The sequence below is a fragment of the Eschrichtius robustus genome, chromosome 7 (genome assembly GCF_028021215.1).
Source record: "Eschrichtius robustus isolate mEscRob2 chromosome 7, mEscRob2.pri, whole genome shotgun sequence".
Lineage (NCBI taxonomy): Eukaryota > Metazoa > Chordata > Mammalia > Artiodactyla > Eschrichtiidae > Eschrichtius > Eschrichtius robustus.
The window spans coordinates 10,562,972-10,586,842 of NC_090830.1; the positions used below are offsets into that span (position 1 = coordinate 10,562,972).

The 23,871-nt window shown below is 37.9% G+C and overlaps 1 protein-coding gene across 5 annotated transcripts in view; it reads left to right on the forward strand.

Moving 5' to 3' along the window:
- Positions 1 to 23,871, forward strand: part of ARID4B (AT-rich interaction domain 4B) — a 127,724-nt gene extending 103,853 nt beyond the window's left edge. For 4 of the 5 annotated variants that reach the window (XM_068547583.1, XM_068547586.1, XM_068547587.1 and 1 more), the window contains 7 exons: positions 3,087 to 3,171; positions 6,020 to 6,218; positions 11,133 to 12,347; positions 15,364 to 15,477; positions 17,697 to 17,912; positions 19,275 to 19,421; positions 22,131 to 23,871. In XM_068547583.1, coding sequence (XP_068403684.1) covers positions 3,087 to 3,171; positions 6,020 to 6,218; positions 11,133 to 12,347; positions 15,364 to 15,477; positions 17,697 to 17,912; positions 19,275 to 19,421; positions 22,131 to 22,258 — 2,104 coding nt within the window. In that variant the 3' untranslated portion in view covers positions 22,259 to 23,871. Of the gene's footprint in view, positions 1 to 3,086; positions 3,172 to 6,019; positions 6,219 to 11,132; positions 12,348 to 15,363; positions 15,478 to 16,148; positions 17,673 to 17,696; positions 17,913 to 19,274; positions 19,422 to 22,130 lie in introns of those variants that run through there. The other variant, XM_068547588.1, reaches the window with a different exon arrangement.

Genomic DNA, 23,871 nt, shown 5'->3' on the forward strand with positions numbered 1-23,871 from the left:
GAAGCCCCATACTGTGCATTCTTAATGAGGCTTTTTCAGTTGCTGGTCTGGACTCTTCTGTATGCTTACTCTGAGCAGGACCTGGCCTGCCTAGTAGTAATCATTCTAGTATTACAGTGTTGAACAGGCAGTCCATTCCCGGTTCTTCTCCAACTCCTCACATAGTGGTTTTTTTTTTTTTAAAGATTTTTTATTGATTGATTGATTGATTGCTATGTTGGGTCTTCGTTTCTGTGCGAGGGCTTTCTCTAGTTGCAGCAAGCGGGGGCCACTCTTCATCGCGGTGCGCGGGCCTCTCACTATCGGGGCCTCTCACTATCGCGGCCTCTCTTGTTGCGGAGCACAGGCTCCAGACGCGCAGACTCAGTAGTTGTGGCTCACGGGCCTAGTTGCTCCGCGGCATGTGGGATCTTCCCAGACCAGGGCTCGAACCCGTGTCCCCTGCATTAGCAGGCAGACTCTTAACCACTGCGCCACCGGGGAAGCCCCACATAGTGGTCTTTGGCAAGCCTGTAGCTTGCAAGGTGAGTTCGCTTCCATGGTTTGAGTTTCTCAATCTGTGAAATAAATTCTTGATAGATTTTTAAGGCGTGTTCTAGTTCTGAAGGATATTAATTATAATAACAACAATGTTGTGTTATTACCTTTTATGAAAAGACAGCATAAATCTAGCTGAAAAAAGAAAAAAAATCTAAAAGAATAGTATTAGAACAAGGGAATGCCTGAACAAACAAAAACACTGAGAAAGGAGAATAGAAAGAGGCAAATAATAAAGGCGTCACAATATAATATTAGCTAATACTTACAGAACCATACATTACCGTGTAATTGCTCTAGTAGGAAACATATCTAAAGAATTTCCCAAGGAATCTCCTAAAACCATACAGAATATTCAGTAGTTTTCAAACAAGACTGTTATGTAGAATAGTAAGACCCTCGTGTTTAATTACTGCTGTTCAAGTATTTTAGAAGCGTACATAGTTTGTTTCATCTAATTCCAGAATCTTTCTTTTTTGTTTCCTGCCTGGCTCAACACTCTTTCCACCCGTAAACTCACTAAAGTTCTTCTGATAACCAGTCCTCTTATATACCATCCTTAGTTTATGTTTGGGTGGAGGAGAAAATGATTATCATATAGTGTCTGTACTCTAGTGGAGCTTAGGCAGTGAGCATCAGCCTGTACCATGTGGAGTAACCACTATTTTATTTAGGTATATGTTCCTTATACCTTGTTCCTAAGAGAATTTAAACAAAATACATTACCTCTAACTCATAAAGAAATCTTTCTCTGTCACAGTGAACATTGTAACTATGGAGACAGTAACTATTTTTTGCTTGTTTGATGTGTTTGGTGCTCCATCAAAGCTACAATATCTTGGTGATATTCTTGCATTGAAAGCTACTGTTTCAACCGAATTTGAAATATAATCATTCATGTCAAAAATCCAAGTGGAATTGAATAGTAATCTTACTGGTAGTCAAAATGTCTGGTATTACAAAATTAATTGTAGTCTTTGGTTAAGAAAGGTAAAAAACTCATATCTTCGTTTAGCTTATGCTGATGTTATGTGTAACCATCATGAACTGTTTTTAGTTTATCTCATAGGAAGATAGAAAGCTTGTTTTGTTTTGTTTTTTCTTAAAGTACATAACATTGATTTCCATAACTATATTCAAGTAAGAGCAACTTCTAGAAGTTCATATTCAACTTTGTAGAGGGCATATATATTTTCTGTTCATTCTTCACCTTCACTCTAATTTTGGAAGGAACTAAATTGCTTTCTTGTCAAGCGTCATGCAATTTTGAGTATTAATGGGAAAATTAAAATTACTATAAATGTACAGGTAGGTGCTAGTGTTGCCAATATAAACACCAGAGGAGTGTGTTTAGTAGGAGAATAATATTTGACTTAAACTGTTTCATATATTTGATCCTCCATATGTGAGGTGCAGTCTTATTTTTTATTTTATCTTTTTAATGTGGTCTTTATACAGAATGAACGAAGTCTGAGGTTGAGAACGTCTTGACCAGGGCCACATAACTAGTCAGCAAGGATGTGTGAAGACTTTTGTAGAACTCATTCCATTCTTTCCTCGTCCTCTCCAGTTATCACTGTGGCCCTCAGCAGCTTCCAGCAGACGCTGCTGTAACCATTGTGGGGCTGAGCCCTCAGCTTTGCCTCAGCCCGTGGTTTGCACCAGCAGTATAGCTCTGCCTGGGACTTGCTACAGATAAAACTAGGCCTAGCTAGAGCAAGAATGTAATTTATTAGTAAGCTAATGACCCAGGTCATTTGCTTCCTGACTTAAGGTCTTTATTACTTCACTTAATACCTCTGGTAATGAGGACATTTTAATTTAAAAGCTCATTTTCAGTTGTTCATTTTCTTGAGTTAAAAACGTCAGTGAGTTTTCCCATTTTCCAGAATAAATGTAGATAACTTTCAAACATAAAAAGAGGTTAATTTGTTTTTAATGTTTCTTCTTTCTGGCTGAGTTTTTACAAAAATAAACTGTCTTTTTTTCCCCCCCTTTAAACAAATAGATTTATTGCAGTCAGTAGTGACTTGCACTCTGTAAAATTATGCAGACTGCCAGCACTGAGTGGAGAGGCCATCACGACTGTTGGCCCTCGGCTGCCTGCAAACGTAGGAAGTGTCTCAGCACTGGAGGCTTGGCAGAGCTGTGCTTCCCCTTATAGCTTCCTGACACGGTTAGGAAAAATGGGCTACTTGCTGCTTACGAACACAACAAAGTATACCAAAAAAGTACAGGAAATACTGGGATTTCTCTTAATAGCTATTGCACAGATTTGGTTTCTCACGGGGGCAGCAGAGCAAGGAGTGCTAGTCCAGGAGTCAAGAGGTCAGCCAATAGCTGACATTGTGTCCTTGGATAGGTTACTTCATCTCTCTCTTTGAGCAGTGGTGACTTTATTTCTTGAACCAGGAAGTTGAACTAGATGGCCTCCAAGGCCCTTTGCAGTTCTGAAATGTTCTGATTCTATTTACGAGTTTCTCTTTAATATGGCATGGTTCCTTCTGTGGTATGTGTTTTATATTTATGTTAATTTCCTTCAATTTTAGATATGATGAATGGATTAAAGCAGATAAAATAGTACGACCTGCTGATAAAAATGTGCCAAAGATAAAACATCGCAAGAAAATAAAGGTAAGTGCTTATTTTGCTGTATTATAGATCTTAATTAAGGAACTTTGCCTCCAAAATGAGTATTAAGTGTGTGTGCATTAGTGTTAGTAGAGTTGGAAATACTCTCCTGAAATAGCAGATTTATCAAATGCTAGATTTGCGTACAATTAAGATTGTCAGCTTATGGAAAGGCATTTTGAAAACAGTACTAAATGATCTTTGAGGCTTTTTCAGTTCCGACATTGTATAAGTCCACTCAGCCAGATTGCACTTACCCATTTCAACTGTTTCCTACACCTCTGGTCTCCAACTAGGAGTCATTAAGTTGTGTGGCTGGGATCCCTGGGGTTACTGTAATAGCTGTAAACCATTAGAGGAAGAGAAGGAGGTGTCTGAAGGCAGAGGAGAGCCTATCTGAAGCTCTTCTTTTTTCTTCATCTTTCTCTGACTATATAGGTAGTGCCTTAGAATGTGTTCACAAGACCCTATTAGGCAAACTCTACATAGATACTGTGGGGATCTATTAATGAGCTTGTATGGAAATTAAGGTTACTTTTATGTATGATAGAATTACGCTTATTCATTCTAAGACTAAATCTTTCTAATGTTTTATTAGAAAGTAGAACCATTAACTAGGTTTTAGAATATTTTTTAATCTTTGTAATGGCTCTTTAATACTTTGAATGGTATATATAGTTGAAGTGTTTAATAGTTCTCCTGAAATTCAATTTTCATATTAAAAGTGAGGAGCTATTTACTTTCTGGCTAAATGATACCCTAGTGGCCCTAAATACTGAAAGGTTTCCCCTAGAGTGATTATTCTTTTCTCACTGTGAAATTGGGTCCATATTTTTAAAGTTTTGGTATAGCAACTCAGTAGCTACAACTAAGGACACTCTTGGTCTTTATTGGAAGTCATGCTACATTTAGCATTGCTCTAAGCTACTAGAAGAGCTGTGTGTGTGTGTCACTAAAAAGCCAGTTTCCTTACACAGAGCAAGTTTTAGAAGTAGTATTTCTCAGGTAGAAGATAGGGTAGGGGTAGGAGAAGCAATGTTAGAATATTACACTTGGGGAATTTTTTCTAAATATTTATTTAGTTCTCAATTTAGTTCTCGGCCCCTTCCAGGCATTTAAAATTCTTGGTCATAAGGGAAGAGGCATGTGAATTTTGAAAAAGCTTCCTAGAAAATATTTAATATTGTATACCCATCACTCGATCTCATCTGACTGTGAGAACCACTATTTTCAAGGCTGTCCTCTGATAGGCGTTAAAAGCCATATTTGAAATTTGCATGGGGTAGACTATGTCTGCCTTCATAATGCATGGTGTATTATGATCTCTGGTATAAAGTGATGAAAAGGCTGGCAAGAATAGGAAAATGAGAACAGCACTAATCATTGAGAGGTTTTGGTAGTCTTCCTACACAAAAGCCGCCTCAGTGCATCCAGAGAATTCAGCCCAGGTGCTCTAAGTCAGTGGAGCTCACACTTGAGCATGTGTTACAGTCACCTGAAGGACTTGTTGAAACTCAGATTGCTTGGCCCCATCCCCAGCGTTTCTGATTCACTAGATCTGAGTCTGGTTCAAGGAGTTTTCACTTCTAACAAATTCCCAGAAGATGCTAATGTCGCTGGGCCAGAGTCCACACTTAGAGAACCACTACCCTAAACAGAATAACTTCTCCTCTGTGTATCCAGAATGATACTAATTATGTACCATCTTTGGGAGAATTGTGAAAATAGCCACTCACGTTCTGTATTCTCACTATATAACAGGACTTCAGAATTGTTTACTTGTACGTAGTGCTCTACATTATCATTTAGAAGCTTGTCTAAATTATTTTTCCTATAAATTTTTTAAAAAGAATTAATTAATTTATTTATTTATTTATCTTTGGCTGCGTTGGGTCTTCTTTGCTGTGTGTGGGCTTTCTCTAGTTGCCGTGAGTGGGGGCTACTCTTTGTTGCGGTGCGTGGGCTTCTCATTGCGGTGGCTTCTCTTGTTGTGGAACACCGACTCTAGGCCCACAGGCTTCAGTAGTTGTGGCACAAGAGCTCAGTAGTTGTGGCTCACGGGCTCTAGAGCGCAGGCTCAGTAGTTGTGGCGCACGGGTTTAGTTGCTCCGTGACATGTGGGATCTTCCTGGACCAGGGCTCAAACCTGTGTCCCCTGCATTGGCAGGTGGGTTCTTAACCACTGTGCCACCAGGGAAGTCCTATAAATTATTTTTAAAACAAATTTAAAAAATAGTTTCCAAGAAATATATTAACCTCTGCTCATCTATTCGTAAATAGAGAATTTCAGAAAATTTCTCATTTTTTCCTGAAACATTATCAGTGATACAGGAAGGTTGCCCCACCGACTTGACTTTATAGCAAGTCATTTGTTTGTTACTCCCAGCTATCAACTGAATGAAGATATTTGAAGTTGTGTCATTCCCAACTCTCATTTTATATTGAGAATCTTACAGGTTTTAGAACTACCAGCTTGAAATTATGTTTCTGTATTTTTTAGTGAATATTTAATTTAAGCCTATTTTGATTTAATTTTTACAGAATTTGTAACACCAATTTTTAGCAGTATGGAAGTTTGCTAGTCTTAATTGCCTATCTGATTGCTAATTTATTTCCACTATTAAAATACAAATATTAGACAAAAACTTATTTCTCATCCTGTAGTATTTGTTAAATAACTTTGAAAAAACATTTCTGACTGTTTTGTGGGCCTTTTTGTATTCTTTCTTTTTATGTTTTTTAATAATAGTCTGTAACGTTGAGTTAAAAATGAGTTTTAACATTGTTACTAATAAATGCCTCATGATGTATTATGGCTAACATGGGATACGTTTTTTTTTCCTTAACCTAGAATAAATTAGACAAAGAAAAAGACAAAGATGAAAAGTATTCTCCTAAGAACTGTAAACTTCGGCGCTTGTCAAAACCACCATTTCAGACAAATCCATCTCCTGAAATGGTATCCAAATTGGATCTTACTGATGCCAAAAACTCTGATACAGCTCATATTAAATCCATAGAAATCACTTCTATCCTTAATGGACTTCAAGGTAAGCATAACAAGCATCCTGTTGCATGCAAGTATTTGTTTTAATTTTTGTTTGTGTTAATTTTTATAAACCAAATTCTGTAAAGGTAATTCAGTGACAGTATCAAATTCTCTTTTTTTAATTGAACCAGAACTTTGTTGACTCTCTTATTACTTGAAATAAAATCAGCCATTGATTGAGGCTTGGAAATATTTCTGTTATTAGTAGATCTGAGGGCACCATTAGATTTTAGTTAAAATTTAATATTCAACCTCTAGTACTATTACTGTGTTTTTTTCAGGTACCATCCTTTCTGTAGCCATGTAAAACATAGTTTGTATTATGCAATATCAGACTATAAAATTATACTGAACTTTTTGTAAAGAATACCAAACTTTGCTTATCTTGATTATATTTATTATGATCTCTTTTATGATGTCCTGAGTGCTTAATGTTTAAGGCAGAATGAAGTTTAACAAATAATAAAGGTGATGAGTACTGGAGGGGAAGATTTTTGTAAATCTGACTGGCAGGGAAGAGAGAATCTGATCTATCAAATGAAGTAAAAGAATGTATCTCCATAAAACTACTTTACATTTCCTAAAAAAAAAAAAAACACTTTACATTTCTTATAACTTAAGAGAGTTTGGATTTTTATTGATTTTGAATATAATGGAAATTGTTTTCGTCTCTTATTTCAGATGGATATTTATATTTATTATTTGTAAATATCTAAATATTCTAAAGTTCATTTTTCATAATTTTCTACTATATCAGATATACAGAACAGTATATGGAAATATATGTATAATTTAAAGAATAATGATATTGTATGTCTACCACAGTGGTGAACAAGTAGTATTTACTTAAAATAGTTATGTCTCCCTGAAAAGTAATTAATATTCTGACTTAATCATTCTTGTACTTTTCTTTAGAATTACATTAAACCTATATATATTCCTAAAGAGGATATTATTTAGTTTTCTTAAAACCGTGGCGAGCGTAAACCTAGCTATGTAAAAAAGGCAGTATTTCCACTTAGATGAAGGCTCCCTGAGAATGTTATCTGGAACAGACTCTCTAGGTCATATTAAGCTTCTTTGTGAGTCTACAAAAGCCTCTGGAAGGGAATTCAGTGGGGCAAGGTAATGAGGCCTTTCTGGGAGACATCGGGGCTCCCCACAAGAATATCTGACGTAGTCTCAGAGGATGAACAAAAGGAATAAGTTCAGTGGGAGTAGGAAGGTCCTCTGTATCTTCTGATTCTAGCCTTCCCAAATATACTCCTAGCTTTCAGGTGTAGGTCAAAACAAAATGTTTCTGCCGGGTAAAATGACATCATTATCCGTCATTATCCGATTCAGGTAGTGGCACACAAGACATTGAGGGGAGAGCTGGAATTTCATCACCAAATGGTGGAAGCAAGCTAAAATACATACAAAGAATCTAGTTGATGGCAGGAGGCGTCTTGGTGATGATAGCCCTCCATATGACTTCCTTTGGAGATACACTGCATGGTCTGGACTGGTTTCCTTCTACATCTGATGCACAGTTCTCTTCCTGGGAACTTTTTAGAGCCCTCTCTTCAAAGTGGTCCCTAGAATTTCTTTGTTTTGGATATCTGATGGTTTTTTTTTTAACCTTCTTTGGTATACTCATTGTGGTGGAACACATTCTCTAGTAAATTTTAAGAACAAGTGACTAAGAGGGAAGGTACATTTTTAGAGACTGTCCATACCTGAAAATATCTTTATTCGTGGTTTAGCGGGGTTGGACGTTTTTCCTTAATTATTTTATTGACATTGTTCCACTGTTTTTTTGCTTACAGTGTTATTTCTGTGAAGTCCAGAGCTCTTCTAGCTTCTGATTCTTTGTATGTGACTTGTTTTATTGCTTGTTTTTGCCTTTCCCTTTTTCTGGAATCTTGAATCTTTGTTTCTAATGTCCTAAAATTTCACAGAGATTATACCTTGTGTGGATGTATTTTTATCTGCTGTGGTGTGTACTAAGTTGTTTCATTCTAGAAACTTGTGTCTCTCTGTTCCAGATAGTTTTTATGAATTATTTTCTTGATTTCCTCCTCTGCATTTCACTGTTCTCTCTCTCTCTCTCTCTCTCTCTCTGTCTCTCGACCTGCCGTTATATTGCTATTGAACCTTCTGCAGTATACTCTAATATTCTTATCTTTTGGTGGGGACATATTACTTATTCTTTTGTCTTTTTCCTCTAATTTCTTAGAAATTTTCTCAAATTTTCTTTATCTTTTAATCCTTTTACTGTTTAATTTACTGCTATAATGCTTATTGACAGCTGTAATGTTTTTAATTTGCAAGAACTCTGTTTTCTGCATGCTTTATACAATTCTGTTCTTGTACAATATCTTATGTTTCTGATTTTATTCTTTTTTTTTTTTTTTTTTTTTTAACTGAAGTATAGTTGATTTACAACGTTGTGTTAGTTTCCGAGTACAGCAAAGTGGTTCAGTTATACATATACATATTCTTTTCCATTATGGTTTATTACAGGATTTTGAATATAGTTCCCTGTGCTATACAGGACCTTGTTGTCTATTTTATATATAGTAGTTTGTATCTGCTAATCCCAAACTCCTAACTTATCCCTCCCCACCCCCTTTCCCCTTTGGTAATCATAAGCTTATTTTCTATGTCTGTGAAATCTGTTTCTGTTTCATAAATAAATTTATTTGTGTAATATTTTAGATTCCACATATAAGTGATATCATATGGTATCAATATCTGTCTTTCTCTTTCTGACTTACTTTGCTTAGTATGATAATCTCTAGGTCTCTTCATGTTGCTGCAAATGGCATTATTTCATTCTTTTTTTATGGCTGGGTAGCATTCCATTGTATATATGTACCACATCTTCTTTATCCAGTCACTGTCAGTGGACATTTAGGTTGCTTCCATGTCTTGGCTGTTATAAATAGTGCTGCTATGACCATTGGGGTGCATGTATCTTTTCAAATTATAGTTTTCTCTGGACATATTCTCAGGAGTGGGACTGCTGGATCATATGGCAACTCTGTTTTTAGTCGTTTTAAGGAACCTCCATACTGTTTTCCACAGTGGCTGGACCAAGTTACATTCCCACTAACAGTGTAGGAGGAGGGTTCCCTTTTCTCCACACCCTCTCCAGCATTTGTTATTTGTAGACTTTTTAATGATGGCCATTCTGACTGCTGTGAGGTGGTACCACATTGTAGTTTTGATTTGCATTTCTCTAATAATTAGTGATGTTGAGCATCTTTTCGTGTGCCTATTGGCCATCTGTATGTCTTTTTTGGAGAAATGTCTGTTTAGGTCTTCTGCCCATTTTTCAGTAGGGTTGTTTTTTTTTTTTTATTATTGAGTTGTATATTTTGGAAATTGAGCCCTCGTCCGTTGCATCATTTGCAGATACTTTCTCCCAGTCCATAGGTTGTCTTTTCGTTTTGTTTGTGGTTTCCTTTGCTGTGCAAAAGCTTGTAAGTTTGCTTAGGTCCATTTGTTTATTTTTGCTTTTATTTCTGTTGCCTTGGGAGATGAACCTAAGAAAACACTGGTACAATTTATGTCAGAGAATGTTTTGCCTGTGTTCTCTTCCAGGAGTTTTATGGTGTCATGTCTTATACTTAAGTCTTTAAGCCGTTTTGAGTTTACTTTTGTGTATGGAGTGAGGGTGTGTTCTAACTTCATTGATTCACATGCGGCTGTCCAACTTCCCAACACCACTTATATAGAAAGTGTGGCAGAAGGGAGTAGAGGCATTATTAATAAGAGAGAAAATCCTCACTGCTTAATACGTATCAACGAATGGTATATTATTAAGAGGTAACGATAGTAACTATCAGAGGAAATAGTTACAACATTTTGGAGGCTGGGGAGGGAAGAAAAGAGCTTTTGGTGTTTTATTATGAGTCTAAATTTGTTTTAACCATGTATATGTATTGCTTGAATAATTTTTAAAATTCAGTTATTTAGGAACACATTGAAAAGATTAAATGTTTTTAACCATCTTAACTGTATCAATTATTTTTTACTTTTAGCAAATTTAGCTAAAGAATATACATGGACTTCTCAGTAGAGTGTAGCGTAGTGAAGATTCTAAATTCTGGAGTCAGACGACTTAGATTTAGATTTGATCTTGACTTATTTTAGCTCTTTGGGGTCGTTTACTTAGCCTCTCTAAATCCTAGTCTCTGAAACTATAAAATGGGGCTAATGACACGTTCATAGGGTTATGGCGAGATTGAGTGAGATGATCTGTGCAGAGCATTTCAAGGTACCTGACATGTAACAGTTTCTCAATAAATGGTATGTTAAAATTGTAATAAAAGCTATCATTTTTTAATGGTTAATTGAATTTATTTACTAAAATGAACATTTAAGAAATAAATTCTGTAGATACGTTTATATAAAGTCTAAGTTACTTAATTGTGTTGTTCTTTGAAGCATCTACCATGGAAATACATTGTTCACAAAATCTTGGAATGATCATTGCTACATTAAAAATGAAGGCTACACTTTTATAAGAATATAGACTTTGGAGTTAGAACAACCTGGGACTACATCCTAACTCCCCTGTTTTGTGCTCATAAATTTGTAGAAAATTCTTCCTTTTTTATAATCAGCTTTATTGAGGTATAATTTAAAACAATAAAAGTCACGAACTTTTATGTTTACAATTTGATGAGTTTTGGCAGAAGTATTCAGTAGTGTCACTACCAGTATAGTCATGATATGGAACATTTCCGTCATTGGGTGAATGTCTTCACTTTCTGAAGCTCAGTTTCCTCACTTGTAAAACGAGGATAAAACCTAGCAGCCTGGGGTAGTTATAAACGTAGGAGCTAATCCATGTTTATATTCGCAGGCACAGAGAAGACGTTGCTGGTGTTCTGATCACACTCATTGTCTTCTCTTTCTTTTCTAGCTTCTGAAAGTTCTGCTGAAGACAGTGAGCAGGAGGATGAGACAGGCGTTCAAGACTTAGATAACAACGGCAAAGCAGAATCTAAGGCTGATCATTTGACCCACACCAGAAATGATCTTATTTCAAAGGAGGAACAGAACAATTCATCTTTGCTAGAAGAAAACAAAGTCCATGCAGATTTGGTAATAGCCAAATCCATGTCGAAATCTCCAGAAAGATTAAGAAAAGATATAGAAGGATTATCTGAAGATACTGATTATGAGGAAGAAGATGAAGTCACAAAAAAGAGGAAGGATGTCAAGAAGGACACCGCAGATAAATCTTCAAAACCACCGGTAAAACGTGGTAAGAGGAGGTATTGCAATACCGAGGAGTGTTTAAAAACCGGGTCACCTGGCAAAAAGGAAGAGAAGGCCAAGAACAAAGACTCCCTCTGCATGGAAAACAGTAGCAGCAGCACTTCAGATGAAGATGAAGAGGAAAAATCAAAAGCAAAGACGACACCAACGAAGAAATACAATGGTTTGGAGGAGAAAAGAAAGTCTCTGCGGACAACTGGTTTCTATTCAGGATTTTCAGAAGTTGCCGAAAAAAGGATAAAACTTTTAAATAACTCTGATGAAAGACTTCAGAACAGCAGAGCTAAAGATCGAAAAGATGTCTGGTCAAGTATTCAGGGACAGTGGCCTAAGAAAACGCTGAAGGAGCTCTTCTCCGACTCCGACACCGAGGCTGCGGCCTCCCCGCCGCATCCTGCCCCGGAGGAGGGGCCGGTGGAGGGGTCCCTGCAGACCGTGGCCGAGGAGGAGAGCTGCTCCCCCGGCGCGGAGCTGGCCGCCCCGCCGCCGCCCGGTGCCGACGGCAAGCCCGCCGAGGAAAAGCCGGCGGAGGTCAGTGACAAAAAATCGGAATTTCCCAGTAGTGGCAGTAACTCAGTGCTCAACACCCCTCCCACGACACCCGAGTCGCCTTCCTCAGTTACCGTGACAGAGGCCAGTCGGCAGCCGTCTTCCGTAACCGTGTCGGAGCCGCTGGCCCCAAACCAAGAAGAAGTCCGCAGTATCAAGAGTGAGACTGATAGCACGATCGAAGTGGACAGCGTGGCCGGGGAGCTCCAGGACCTGCAGTCGGAAGGGAACGGCTCGCCCGCGGGCTTCGACGCCAGCGTGAGCTCCAGCAGCAGTAATCAGCCCGACGCGGAGCAGCCCGAGAAAGGTGAGGCGCAGGGCTCCGCTGCCTCACGGGTTTATCGCATCTCGCGTTACGAGCGTGAGGTGTTCACACGGAGTACTTGTGTGAACGTGGCAGGAACGGAAATTTGGGAGGCAATTTGTGGTGAGGAAGAGTGGAGTGTGTTTAAAAGCTTGGGAAGACTTGAGTGTCCTCTGTTTCAGCCGCCCGTGCCGCTTCACAGCGGACCAGACACGTGCTAGAAACTGCACCCAGGCCCACATCCAGACCTCCCTGAGAACTCACGATGCACTGAGTGACTGCATGGCGTGAGCGGCTTAAGCATACTTGTGTAACATTGTTTTTGCACTTGCCGTGTGCAGTTTCTCACAAACATTTTGATTTACTGACAGACCCCTCCACCCTTAACCAAGCACTGCGTGTGGGGGGTTGGAGCAGCCAGCTCTGCAGGCACTGCTTTCCTCAGACAACCGTGCCAAACTGATTTTCAAGCCTTTGTAAAGGAATTTGATGCTTTCTTAGATGCAGAGCTTCCAAATTGAAGGACCAGTGTCTCTGTTAATAACCTATAGTAATACTCTTGATTTTTCCGTGAAGTTGAAATTAGTACTTCCCGAAAGTATTAGTGCCTTTTTGATGGTGCCGTAGCTGTACTTTTGTCATCATTTTACTTAGGAACCACTTCACTCAGGTGTCTTTAAATTAATATGCTCTAGGCTGACACTTGGCTTTGAAACACACTTTTCCAGTATAAAGATAACAGCACTAGGGTATGTATTTTATATAACATACCAGATTTTATTATGCTAACTTCAGGTTTTTAGCTAAACTTAAAAAAGAGATATGATCCAGACCAAATTAGTTAGTTCCAAGTTTTCTCACACAAACCTTTTTTTTTCCTTTTTCTAGTTTCCTTGAGATATAATTGACATAACATTATCACACAAATCTTGACTTAAAACATTTTAAAAAATTAAGTAAAAAATATAGTTGCAATATTTTTTTTTTTTTTGTACATTCACACACACAGCTACTGTGATTGTGTTTGTGTGCCATACTATCTCATGGAACTGAATTATCCAGGCATAAATAGAGTAATCCTCAAAATGAAAGAAGCATTTATCACAGATGATTAGAGAGGCTTTCAACTATAATATGATAAACGTTTTTTTTTTCTTATAAATTTATTTATTTATTTTTGGCTGCGTTGGGTCTTCTTCGTTGCTGCGCACGGGCTTTCTCTAGTTGCGGTGAGCGGGGGCTACTCTTCGTTGCGGTGCGTGGGCTTCTCATTGCGGTGGCTTCTCTTGTTGTGGAGCACGGGCTCCAGGTGTGCGGGCTTCAGTAGTTGTGACACTCGGGATTCTCTCTACTTGTGGCAGGCGGGCTCCAGAGTGCTCATGCTCATTGGTTGCAACTCACGGGCTCTCTAGTTGTGGCACGTGGGCTCCAGGGCGCATGGGCTCTGTAGCTGTGGTGCACTGGCTTAGTTGCCCTGCGGCATGTGGGATCTTAGTTCCCTTACCAGGGATTGAACCTGCGTCCCCTGCATTGGAAGGCGGATTCTTAACCACTGGACCGCCAGGGAAGTCCCAGAATTCACTTGATTTTAAAAGTAAAAATGTAAGGGACTTCCCTGGCGGTCCAGTGGTTAAGCCTCTGTGCTTCCACTGCAGGGGGCATGGGTTCGATCCCTGGTCAGGGAATTAAGATCCTGCATGCCTCCCGGCACGGCCATTAAATAAAAAAAAGTAAAAGCGTAAGTTTTACAATTTAGATTTAGGATTGCCTTCCAGTTTAGCCTACAGTAAGCTTTTTATTTCTTGTAGCTGAAAGTTTCAGAATTAAACTCTTGGAGAGAAATCTGGCAATTGTTTTTAAGATTCTGTACTTTAATATAGATAATATCTAAATCACTTTCTTTATGTTTCGCTTTGTTATATTAAAAGAGCATTAGGAAAAGTTATCTATTAGATGTAACCCATTAAAAAAAAAGAAAACTGAGAAGTTGCAAACAAAACATTTAATAGCCTGTTCCATTTTTTACCAACGAAGCCATGTCTTGTATATTCATGGTTGATTTTACCATTGTAACAGGACTAAGAAACATTTTGTTTTTAAAACAAACATGGCATAATTTTATCATGGTATTAATTATATTGTATCGTTATAGTATCTGACTTTGGAATGGAATAGAGATAAGACTTTATTAATCTCAGGAAAAAGATTACTGTATAGTCTGAGAAACAATGCATATAATTAGTAAGATACAGAATCACAGCAGATGCTGAGGATCAGATTAGTAGCTGAGAAACTATAGTTTGGAGTAGTGATTGATCATTGAAGGCTGGGCATCGGGGAAGGTAGGACTTGGGCTCGTCCTTGAAGAACGGGAGACACTTATAATATTTTGGAATAACTTCCTGCCAAGAAGATGGAACGTTTCTTAGAACTACTATGCTAGATCTGTAAATGGTATACGTGTTAACCATTGCCCTGGGAGCTAAGTTCTTGTTGTTGTAAATTTATAATAAATTGTCTTTATAATAAATTTGTTATTATAATTAAGTGTGAATTAATACTAAAATGTATTCCATTAATATTATATCATTAAAATTTTCATTAATATCATTATAATACATATAATGACTATTTTAACCTGTAATTAAATCTTAATATTTTGGTTTTATTGAATTTTAACAAACTTCAGCTTTTGTTTTCAGCATATACCTTTTCTTGAATTACTAGACTCATAAACTCCCAGTACTATATTGAGAACTATATTCAGTTTATATCTGATTTTTCTAAGAAGGAAGTGCATACTTTGCTTTTTAAAAAACTCTAATTATGTGTAATAATTCAGCTCATTAATGACGATTTATTTTAAAAATTTTAGTAATTTCTATGACAAATTATAAATCTCATAAAGAACACGTATAGTCTCAGAATTGGTCTATTCTTCTAGAATGTGGAATTAATTTATACCTGGGGCAAGCTTGATTTTATTTCGTGTTACTTAATAATTTCTTTCCCATCAAAGCCTGTACAGGTCAGAAAAGAGTGAAAGAAGCTCAGGGAGGAGGAAGTTCATCAAAAAAGCAGAAACGAAGCCATAAAGCAACAGTGGTAAACAACAAAAAGAAAGGCAAAGGCAGTAAGTGTGAAATCTCTAAATTTTTTAAATATAAAGATAATGGTGGATATGTTTTTTCCCCATTAAGAAAAGAGTATTCAGGATACGGGACAGTTAATATTTTGATTTCGTCTCTAACCACCCCCCCCCCACCCCCCCAAATCACACAGAAGTCTTTTGATCCTAGGTAAATTCTAGGATTGAGCAGTTTATTATTCAGCAGTGGTACTGATTGCTGATGAATAATCAGGTAATCTTTTAAAAAATAGTAGCCAATATAATATAAACATCAACATCTTCGTTACTTTTATGTTCAACAGTTCTTTTGCCATTATATATATTACATATTATGAAATGCTTGAATTATATATTATTTTTATTACAAGGAAATTGATTGCTTTGTAGTTCTTCCAGGCAAAATCAGCCTGGAAGAGAACAATCAAGATAGCTTTAGAGCTGTAAATCCAGTAACTCCCGTGCACTACCTTTATCTTCGGTATCCTAAACTATGTATCTAAGAGCAGCTGTAAGACTACTCTGGTTAAATATGTTGTAACTCATGACTTTAGCAATGATTCTGTTTATCAACCTACAGGAATATATATACTGTATTTCTCCTGAGAGCTGCACATTTTATCTCTCTTTTGTAGACAAAGTAAGAAGCAGAAAATATGTAAAGAATTTCTTTTCAGGTGTCCCACACTGACCTCCTGCTGCTCTTCCAGGAGACTCCTGCCACCTCCACTGCCTGACCTTTGCTATCGGCCGGCTTGGCTGCACTTCAGTGCAGAAAAGGGTTATGCGGCCAGTTCCCCGAGGTTCTGCTGAGCCCATATGACTTCCAGGCGGTGAATATGGCATCCTTTGGGGCCCCGGGCGGCTGTGTTCAGCAAGGCCATGAAAGCCAAGCTGAGGCAGACCACTGCATCAGAGTGGGCCCAAGCCTTGGGTGGCTTAGCTAGGAGTTGCCAGGGGTTCCAGAGCAGCAGTGGGAGGACTGGGAAGGGATTCTTTAAACGTATGTATAAAAGAGTGGTGGAGATTCTTTATTCCCAGAACACCACAGTGGGAGGAGTTGCTGTGTGTCTTTCCTATCTGGAACACTTCTCAGGCTTTTAGAGCTTAACTATACTTTTTTTTTTGGTTGTTAAATGAAGAATCAGGAAATGAAAATCGATAAATTTGATGCCAAATTGATCACTTATTTGGAGTAACTGACAGGATATTCAGAGTGTTTTTTATTACACTCTGATGTTTTTATCTTCAAGACTTTTAAATGACATTCTCTAAGAGGGCTCATCTTCAGTAAGTCAATTAACATTCGTATAATTGAGAGATAATAGCAGTTGACCGCATATTCTCCCATTTTAATTATTGGGCTTACATCTTGTTAAATCAGAATGAGGAAACAGTTCTCTGAGAATAATTTAGTAAAGTGAATTAACTCTCATAGAATCTACAATAATGCTTTGTATTCAGAAAGAGGTAATTTATGGAAATACCAGTCCCATAACCTGTTCACATGTCAAGGTGTTAAGCATTTCCATTGTAGTCCTGAGGCTTTAATCAGCAATGGCAGATGTAACATAATTATTACATAGACTTCTGAATTTTTTTTATAAATTACTGAATATATTTACCAGGGTAAAACTGATGGTTTATTTTAGTCAACAAGCTATGATGTAGGAGTTTCTTAAGGAATCATTGTATGTATCAAAGTTCAGAGTTTATTCCCAAAGAATTCTTTATTAAGTATGATGATTGTGATCACTGTTTGTGGCCAAAGGAGTAGGAAAGTGTGACATTTACACAATCTGTACACAGTTTAAAATATGAAAGTTAAGAGGTTTCCATTATGAGTCATTTTAAAAGATGCTGTATTCTACTTTATATATATTAACATAATAGAGTTAAAAGCCATTTAAATAATTACTGTATATTTGATAGTCTACCAGGTATAATGAAAGATTAGTTTGAGTGTTTTTTAAAAATATGTTATTGGCAATTCAGGTAAGAAGAGTTTTTGGTTTTGTTTTCCTTAACTGAGATACTGCTGTGTTTATACTTAATGGTTTTCCAGGTTTTTAGGCAGGGTCTGTAAAGCAAGTTGCTTACTGTAGTAATAAATTCAAATGGTTAACTTTAAATTGTCCACTAAAATCTGTGACAGATTCTTTGTTACTTTTCTATTTACTAATGCTTTTCTTTTTCTTTTTCTTTTTTTTTTTTTTTTTTTTCAGCAAATAGTAGTGATAGCGAAGAGCTTTCTGCTGGTGAAAGTGTAACTAAGGCTCAGCCCGTCAAATCTGTTTCCAGTGGAATGAAGGCTCATGGTACCAAATCTCCCGCCAGGACGCAGTCTCCAGGAAAATGTGGAAAGAATGGTGATAAGGATCCTGACCTCAAGGAACCTAGTAATCGATTACCCAAAGTTTACAAATGGAGTTTTCAGATGTGTAAGTGACATACATTAAATCAGCAGTTAAGCGGCAGAAACTGCATCCTAGTAATTCTTGATGCCAGTAATTCTGGAAGAGTGGCTGTAACCAGACTGAGAGACATCATAACCATTCACTGCAGTATAGCTTATTTGGATCTTGATTTGAATAGAAAATTGCTGAAAGATAACTTGTAAGGCATTTGAGGCACACGTCAGCGTTGATGAGGTATTTCTGCTGTGTCAGCAGTTTGCTGTAAAAGCCTGGTGTTGAGGTGGGGAGTGGGTGGAGGCATAAGTGAGGCGGCGTCTGCCACGAATCGCTGGTCACTGCAGCTGCGTGACGGGCGCGCGCCGCTCCGTTATCCTGCTCCTCACCCTTCTGTATCCATGAGAACTAGCCGTGAAAGATGTTTTCTGAAAAAGAGACTACCGCAGTTTCTCACGCAGGGAGTCTTAGGGGACTGAAAGTGCTTTAGAGCGTGTGAAAGCTTTCCTCCAACCTAAAAGTATTAGAAGAATCTAAAAAAGAACAAAAAGAGGGGACTTCCCTGGCGGTCCAGTGGTGGAGACCCCGCGCTTCCCCTGCAGGGGGCGTGGGTTCCATCCCTGGCCTGGGAAGTTCCACGCACCATGCGCTGCGGCCAAAAAAAGTTGATGGGACATGCATCAAGAGAGAAACTTTAAAAAAAGAACAAAAAGCGGACAAAAGACAAAAATTTATCCACAGTCCTAACATTCAAAAAAAATGCAAATTAATGTACTGTGGTGATACTGTACATGAATGCGGGATTTTTCTTTTTTGGTAAATGTGGAATTTTTAACCTCTGTGTTTAGGTCATAAGATCTTTAATTCTACACACTCATTCATTCAAAAAATACCGTGCATGTGTTAGTGCCGAGCATTGCTCTAGGCTAGGGAAAAAAAATCTTCGGCACACAAATGTTTACAAGCCTATTTTTTTTTTTTTTTAATTTTTATTTATTTATCCATTTATTCGTGGCTGTATTGGGTCTTCGTTTCTGTGCGAGGGCTTTCTCTATTTGCGGCAAGTGGGGGCCACTCCTCATCGCGGTGCGCGGGCCTCTCGTTATCGCGGCCTCTCTTGTTGCGGAGCACAGGCTCCAGACGCGCAGGCTCAGCTATTGTGGCTCACGGGCCGAGTCGCTCCGCGGCATGTGGGATCGTCCCAGACCAGGGCTCGAACCCGTGTCCCCTGCATTGGCAGGCAGATTCTCAACCACTGCGCCACCAGGGAAGCCCCACAAGCCTATTTTTAGTTTATCTGTCTTCCTCATTTTACAGCCACACTATATGTTCTCTCTTATATATTAAAATTGTGTGCACAAATGCATATTAATGAAAGTTTTAAATTCACAGCGGACCTGGAGAATATGACGAGTGCTGAGCGTATCACAATTCTTCAAGAAAAACTGCAAGAAATCAGAAAACATTATCTGTCATTAAAATCTGAAGTAGCTTCCATTGATCGGAGGAGAAAGCGTTTAAAGAAGAAAGAGAGAGAAAGTAAGTGTTTTTACCTTACTTTACTTAAACATAAAGCAGTTTGCGACTGTGCAGTTGGGCTCACGTGAGTTGTGTTTGTGTATCTTCAGGCAAACTCTTTAATCCCTCTAGCTTATTTTCCTCATCTATAAAGTGGGAAAATTTATCTAAAGAAACAGTTATCTCAAACCATAATATTCACTTTCACAGAGCTTACAGTCTGCTTTTCCGCCAAAACTAATAATGTTTCAGACTGTGAAGAGACTAGAGCAATGTTAAGGCAGTGATTGGGTGGGTTGCATTAGATTACCAATGGCTGGGACATTTTCTTTGAGACCCAAATGACCAGAGGAAGTGAGGGAGGTTAAAATCTGAGGGAAGGGCGTTGTCTTAGTTTTCCGGGGCTGCCGAAACAAAGCTCAGGTCTACCTCGGAGATGCTGTGGGTTCTTTTCCAGACTACCACAATAAAGCAAATATCACAATAAAATGAGTCACATGAATTTTTTGGTTTCCCAGTGCATATGAAAGTCATGTTTACACTATACTGCAGTCTGTTAAGTGTGCAACAGCATCATGTCGGAAAAAAGAAACGATGTACGTACCTCGGTTAAAAATACTTTATTGTTAAAAATGCTAACCATGATCTGAGCCGTCATTGTGATCTTTTTGCTGGTGGAGGGTCCTGCCTCGATGTTGATGCTGCTGACGGATCCGGGTGGTGGTTGCTGAAGCCTGGGGTGGCCGTGGCAGTTTCTTAAAATAAGACAACAAGGAAGTTTGCTGCATCAAGTGACTCTTCCTTCCATAAGCAATTTCTCTGCAATGCTGTTTGAAAGCACTACCCACAGTGGAACTTCTTTCCAGATTTGAGTCAGTGCTCTCAGACCCTGCTGCTGCTCTGTTACCTAAGTTTATGTGATATTCTGAATCTTTGTTGTCATTTCAACAGCCAGAGAAGTTCACTGTCTTAGATGGGCATGGTTCATGGCATCCCAAAGCAATTCGATAGTAACGTCAAAGATCTGTGCTCACAGATCTCCATAACAGATGTAACATAATAATAATGAGAAACTGTGAAATACTGTGAGAATTACCAAAATGTGACACAGAGACACAGAGTGAGCAAATACTGTTGGAACAAATGCTGCAGTAGACTTCTGGATGCAGGGTTGCCACAAACCTTCAATTTGTAGAAAACCAGTATCTTTGAAGGGCAATAAAGCAAAGCATAATACAATGAAGTAGCCTGTATCACAGGCACAGTTACCTTGGGAAGCTCTTTGACTGTGTGTTTGGAGAACTAGCTACTCTTAGTTCTGAGAATAGGTCCCAAGGAAGAATATGTGGTCGCAAAGAAGTTTGTTATGGTAATATTTATAATAGCAGATAGAAATCGTTAACTTGTATTCTCCAATAATATATGGCATTGGTGAAAAATAAGTAGACGTTTAAATTTTTATTTATAATGCTCAAAGCATTCATTCGATGTCGGTAACAGCAAAAGACTAGGAATTAGATTAGCTACAATTCGTAAATATAGTGGAACACTGTTCAGCTTTGAAAAGAAAAAGAGGTAAATCTATGTATGTACGGATAAGGAAACATCTCCGCAGATTGTTAAGTGTAAAAACCAAGAGTCAGACTCTATACTGTGCTTCCACTTGTGTTTTTAAAAGCGAAGTTACTAGGGTTTTCATTTTAAATGTGCATATCATATCTCTAGATTCTACGGAAAAAATTCCTCTAGAGCCGGGGTTGCAAACATTTTCTGTAGAGACAGATAGTAAATATTTTGGGCTTTGTGGGCCTTATAGTCTCTTTAGAACTACTTGACCTTATGAAATCTGCCATAGGCAAGATGTAAAGAAACGGGCATAGCTGTGTTCCAATAAAATTTTCTTAACAAAAACAGGCAGGCCAGGTTTGGCCGTGGGGCAATAATTTGCCAGTTCCTGTTGTGGAGTTTTAAAGATTGTGAAGCAGCTGGTAACAGTGGGGAGGGGAATTTGGAGGGTTAGGAGGGTCCTGGATGAGAGGGAGATGAGCTTTTCCACCTTGTATCCCAGCACTGAATGATTTCGTTTACTTTGTGCATGTATTCCTTAAAAAATAAGTTTTCAAACACTGATTTATAACAATGAGAGAACTTCTTTGAGGAAAACAACTGATGTGTCATTTGCTTTATAAACCAACTGGAGGAAAATGCAGTAGTTATGATGTGATGTGTGGTAGTAGTTATTTTTCCCAACTTTAAGAAGCAATTAGCTTTCCCTTCTCATCACCATTTAATTTCATAAGGAACTCCAGAAGCAGAAACATACGGGAATTGGGAGGGGGAAAAAGATGTGGGATGCATTACAGATTTTTCCTGTTGAATTCAAAGATCTTTTTGACATTTGTTTCATTATTACGGAAGTCTGTCTTCTGTCTTATTTCCATGTCTCTGTAGACTGAGAGCACCATTCATTCTCCTCTTTGATGCACGCAAGAGCGTTCCCTGGCCTGTCCCTTGTCGTTGCTTCTCCTGTGATTTGGCAGTGCCTCGTTACTTGAGATGCACTAGGTTTTCCTTTCTTTACATTATGGTCTTGTAAGAAGTGACTGCTCTCGTAGTGAGCTAAATGATTTTGGAGAAGACAGCAGAATTTTAGTTTAGAGGACGAGTGCTTTACTTCCTTCTGCTGTTGTATATGCGTGTTATTAAGCTGTTGGTTTCCTTTCGCCTCAGGTGCTGCTACATCCTCGTCATCGTCTTCACCTTCGTCCAGCTCCATAACGGCTGCTGTTATGTTAACATTAGCTGAACCGTCAATGTCCAGCACGTCACAGAATGGAATGTCCGTTGAGTGCAGGTGACAGCAGGACTTGCTAAAGCACTTTGCACTTAATGGCTGTTGAGGGCCACGTCTTTTTTTTATACTGCACAGTGGCACAAAAAAAAAAAAAATCAGACGAGCACTATTTTATATTTAAAAATTGTTTCTTGACAAGCTGACTTGGCACTTAAGTGCACTTTTTTTATGAAGAAAAAGTACAATGAACTGCTTTTCCTCAAGCAATAATTGTTTCCAACCTGTCTGGGAATTGTGTGTCTGGTAACTTGAAGGCCTTCCACTGTGGCAAATGGAGGCTTTTCACTGCCTGTAGAGACAATACAGTAAGCGTAGTCATTGGGCGGCCACAACATGTTAAGATAACTTACTGTATGTGTATTCCCTTGTATTTTGTTAAAGCTGGAACATTTGATATTTTTCCATTTATTTATGAAAAAATATGAACCTATTTTCATTTGTACAAGCTAATTGTTTTTTAAAGCAAGTCACCTTAGGGTGGCTTTACTTGTATAACTCAAGCACATGTAATAAATTCAGAACCTGCAGTTAACAGGATATTAGACATCAGTCCTGATAACCAAATATTAAAGATTCTCTTTAAAAAAGACTGAACATGTTTACAGGTTTGAATTAGGCTAAAAGGTCTTGCAGTGGCTTTTCACGCCCCTTCAAATTGGAATGGAACTACTGTACTTTGCCATTTTTCTATAAATCAGTATTTTTTTTTAATTTTGATATAATACATTGTGTGAAAAAAGAAAATGGCTAATAAACTGTATTAAATCTTAAACAATGTGTAAAGATTGTACTTAGCCAGTTCAAAGTGTATATTTATTCATAATGAATTATAACAGTTATATTTTTGTGTTTTCTTGTAAATGTTTCTTTTTCCTTAAATACAGATAATTCATTTGTATTGCTTATTTTATTATGAGCTACAACAAGAGGACTTCAGGAACAAGTAAACTTTATCGGTATGGTTCAAGGCTGTTGCTATGAACTGTCTCAAAAGGATGGCTGTTATTTTAAGTATAAATAGCTAATCGGAGTGGTAGGCCTATAAAAATTAAATGCCTTGTATAAAATCCAAAATGAACGCAAAATTGTTTTCACCTGTATTGACTTTATGTTGTATGGTTCCAATCTCTGTTCTGTTTGGCACTTGTATTTAATTCTACACCTTTGTAAGACATTTGTATATTGCGGATGTGTTCATTCAAGCTATTTAATACCTGGCACTGTTAATACACAGTACTTTACTGTACAGACTGTTTTACTGTTTTAATTGTAGTTCTGTGTACTTTTTTTGGACGGGGCTGGCATGTTTTATTTGTTTTCTGGCAATACGACGTGAGAATTTCGAAGCGTTTTGTTGTAGATGCTAACGTGTCAGAATCCTTTACATTCAACTTTTCTAAGAAAAGCATTTTCAGTCTTGCAGTGTGTGCTTACAGTAACTAATTTTGTTGAAAATGGTTTCAAGTTATTCAGATTTGTACAGGACTGTAAAGATTTGTTGACAGCAAAACATTGAAGAAAAGCTTATAGAATAAAAGCTATAAAGTATATATTAGGATCTGCAAACAATGAAGAATTATGTAATATATTGTACAAATGTAAGCAAAGGCTCTGAAA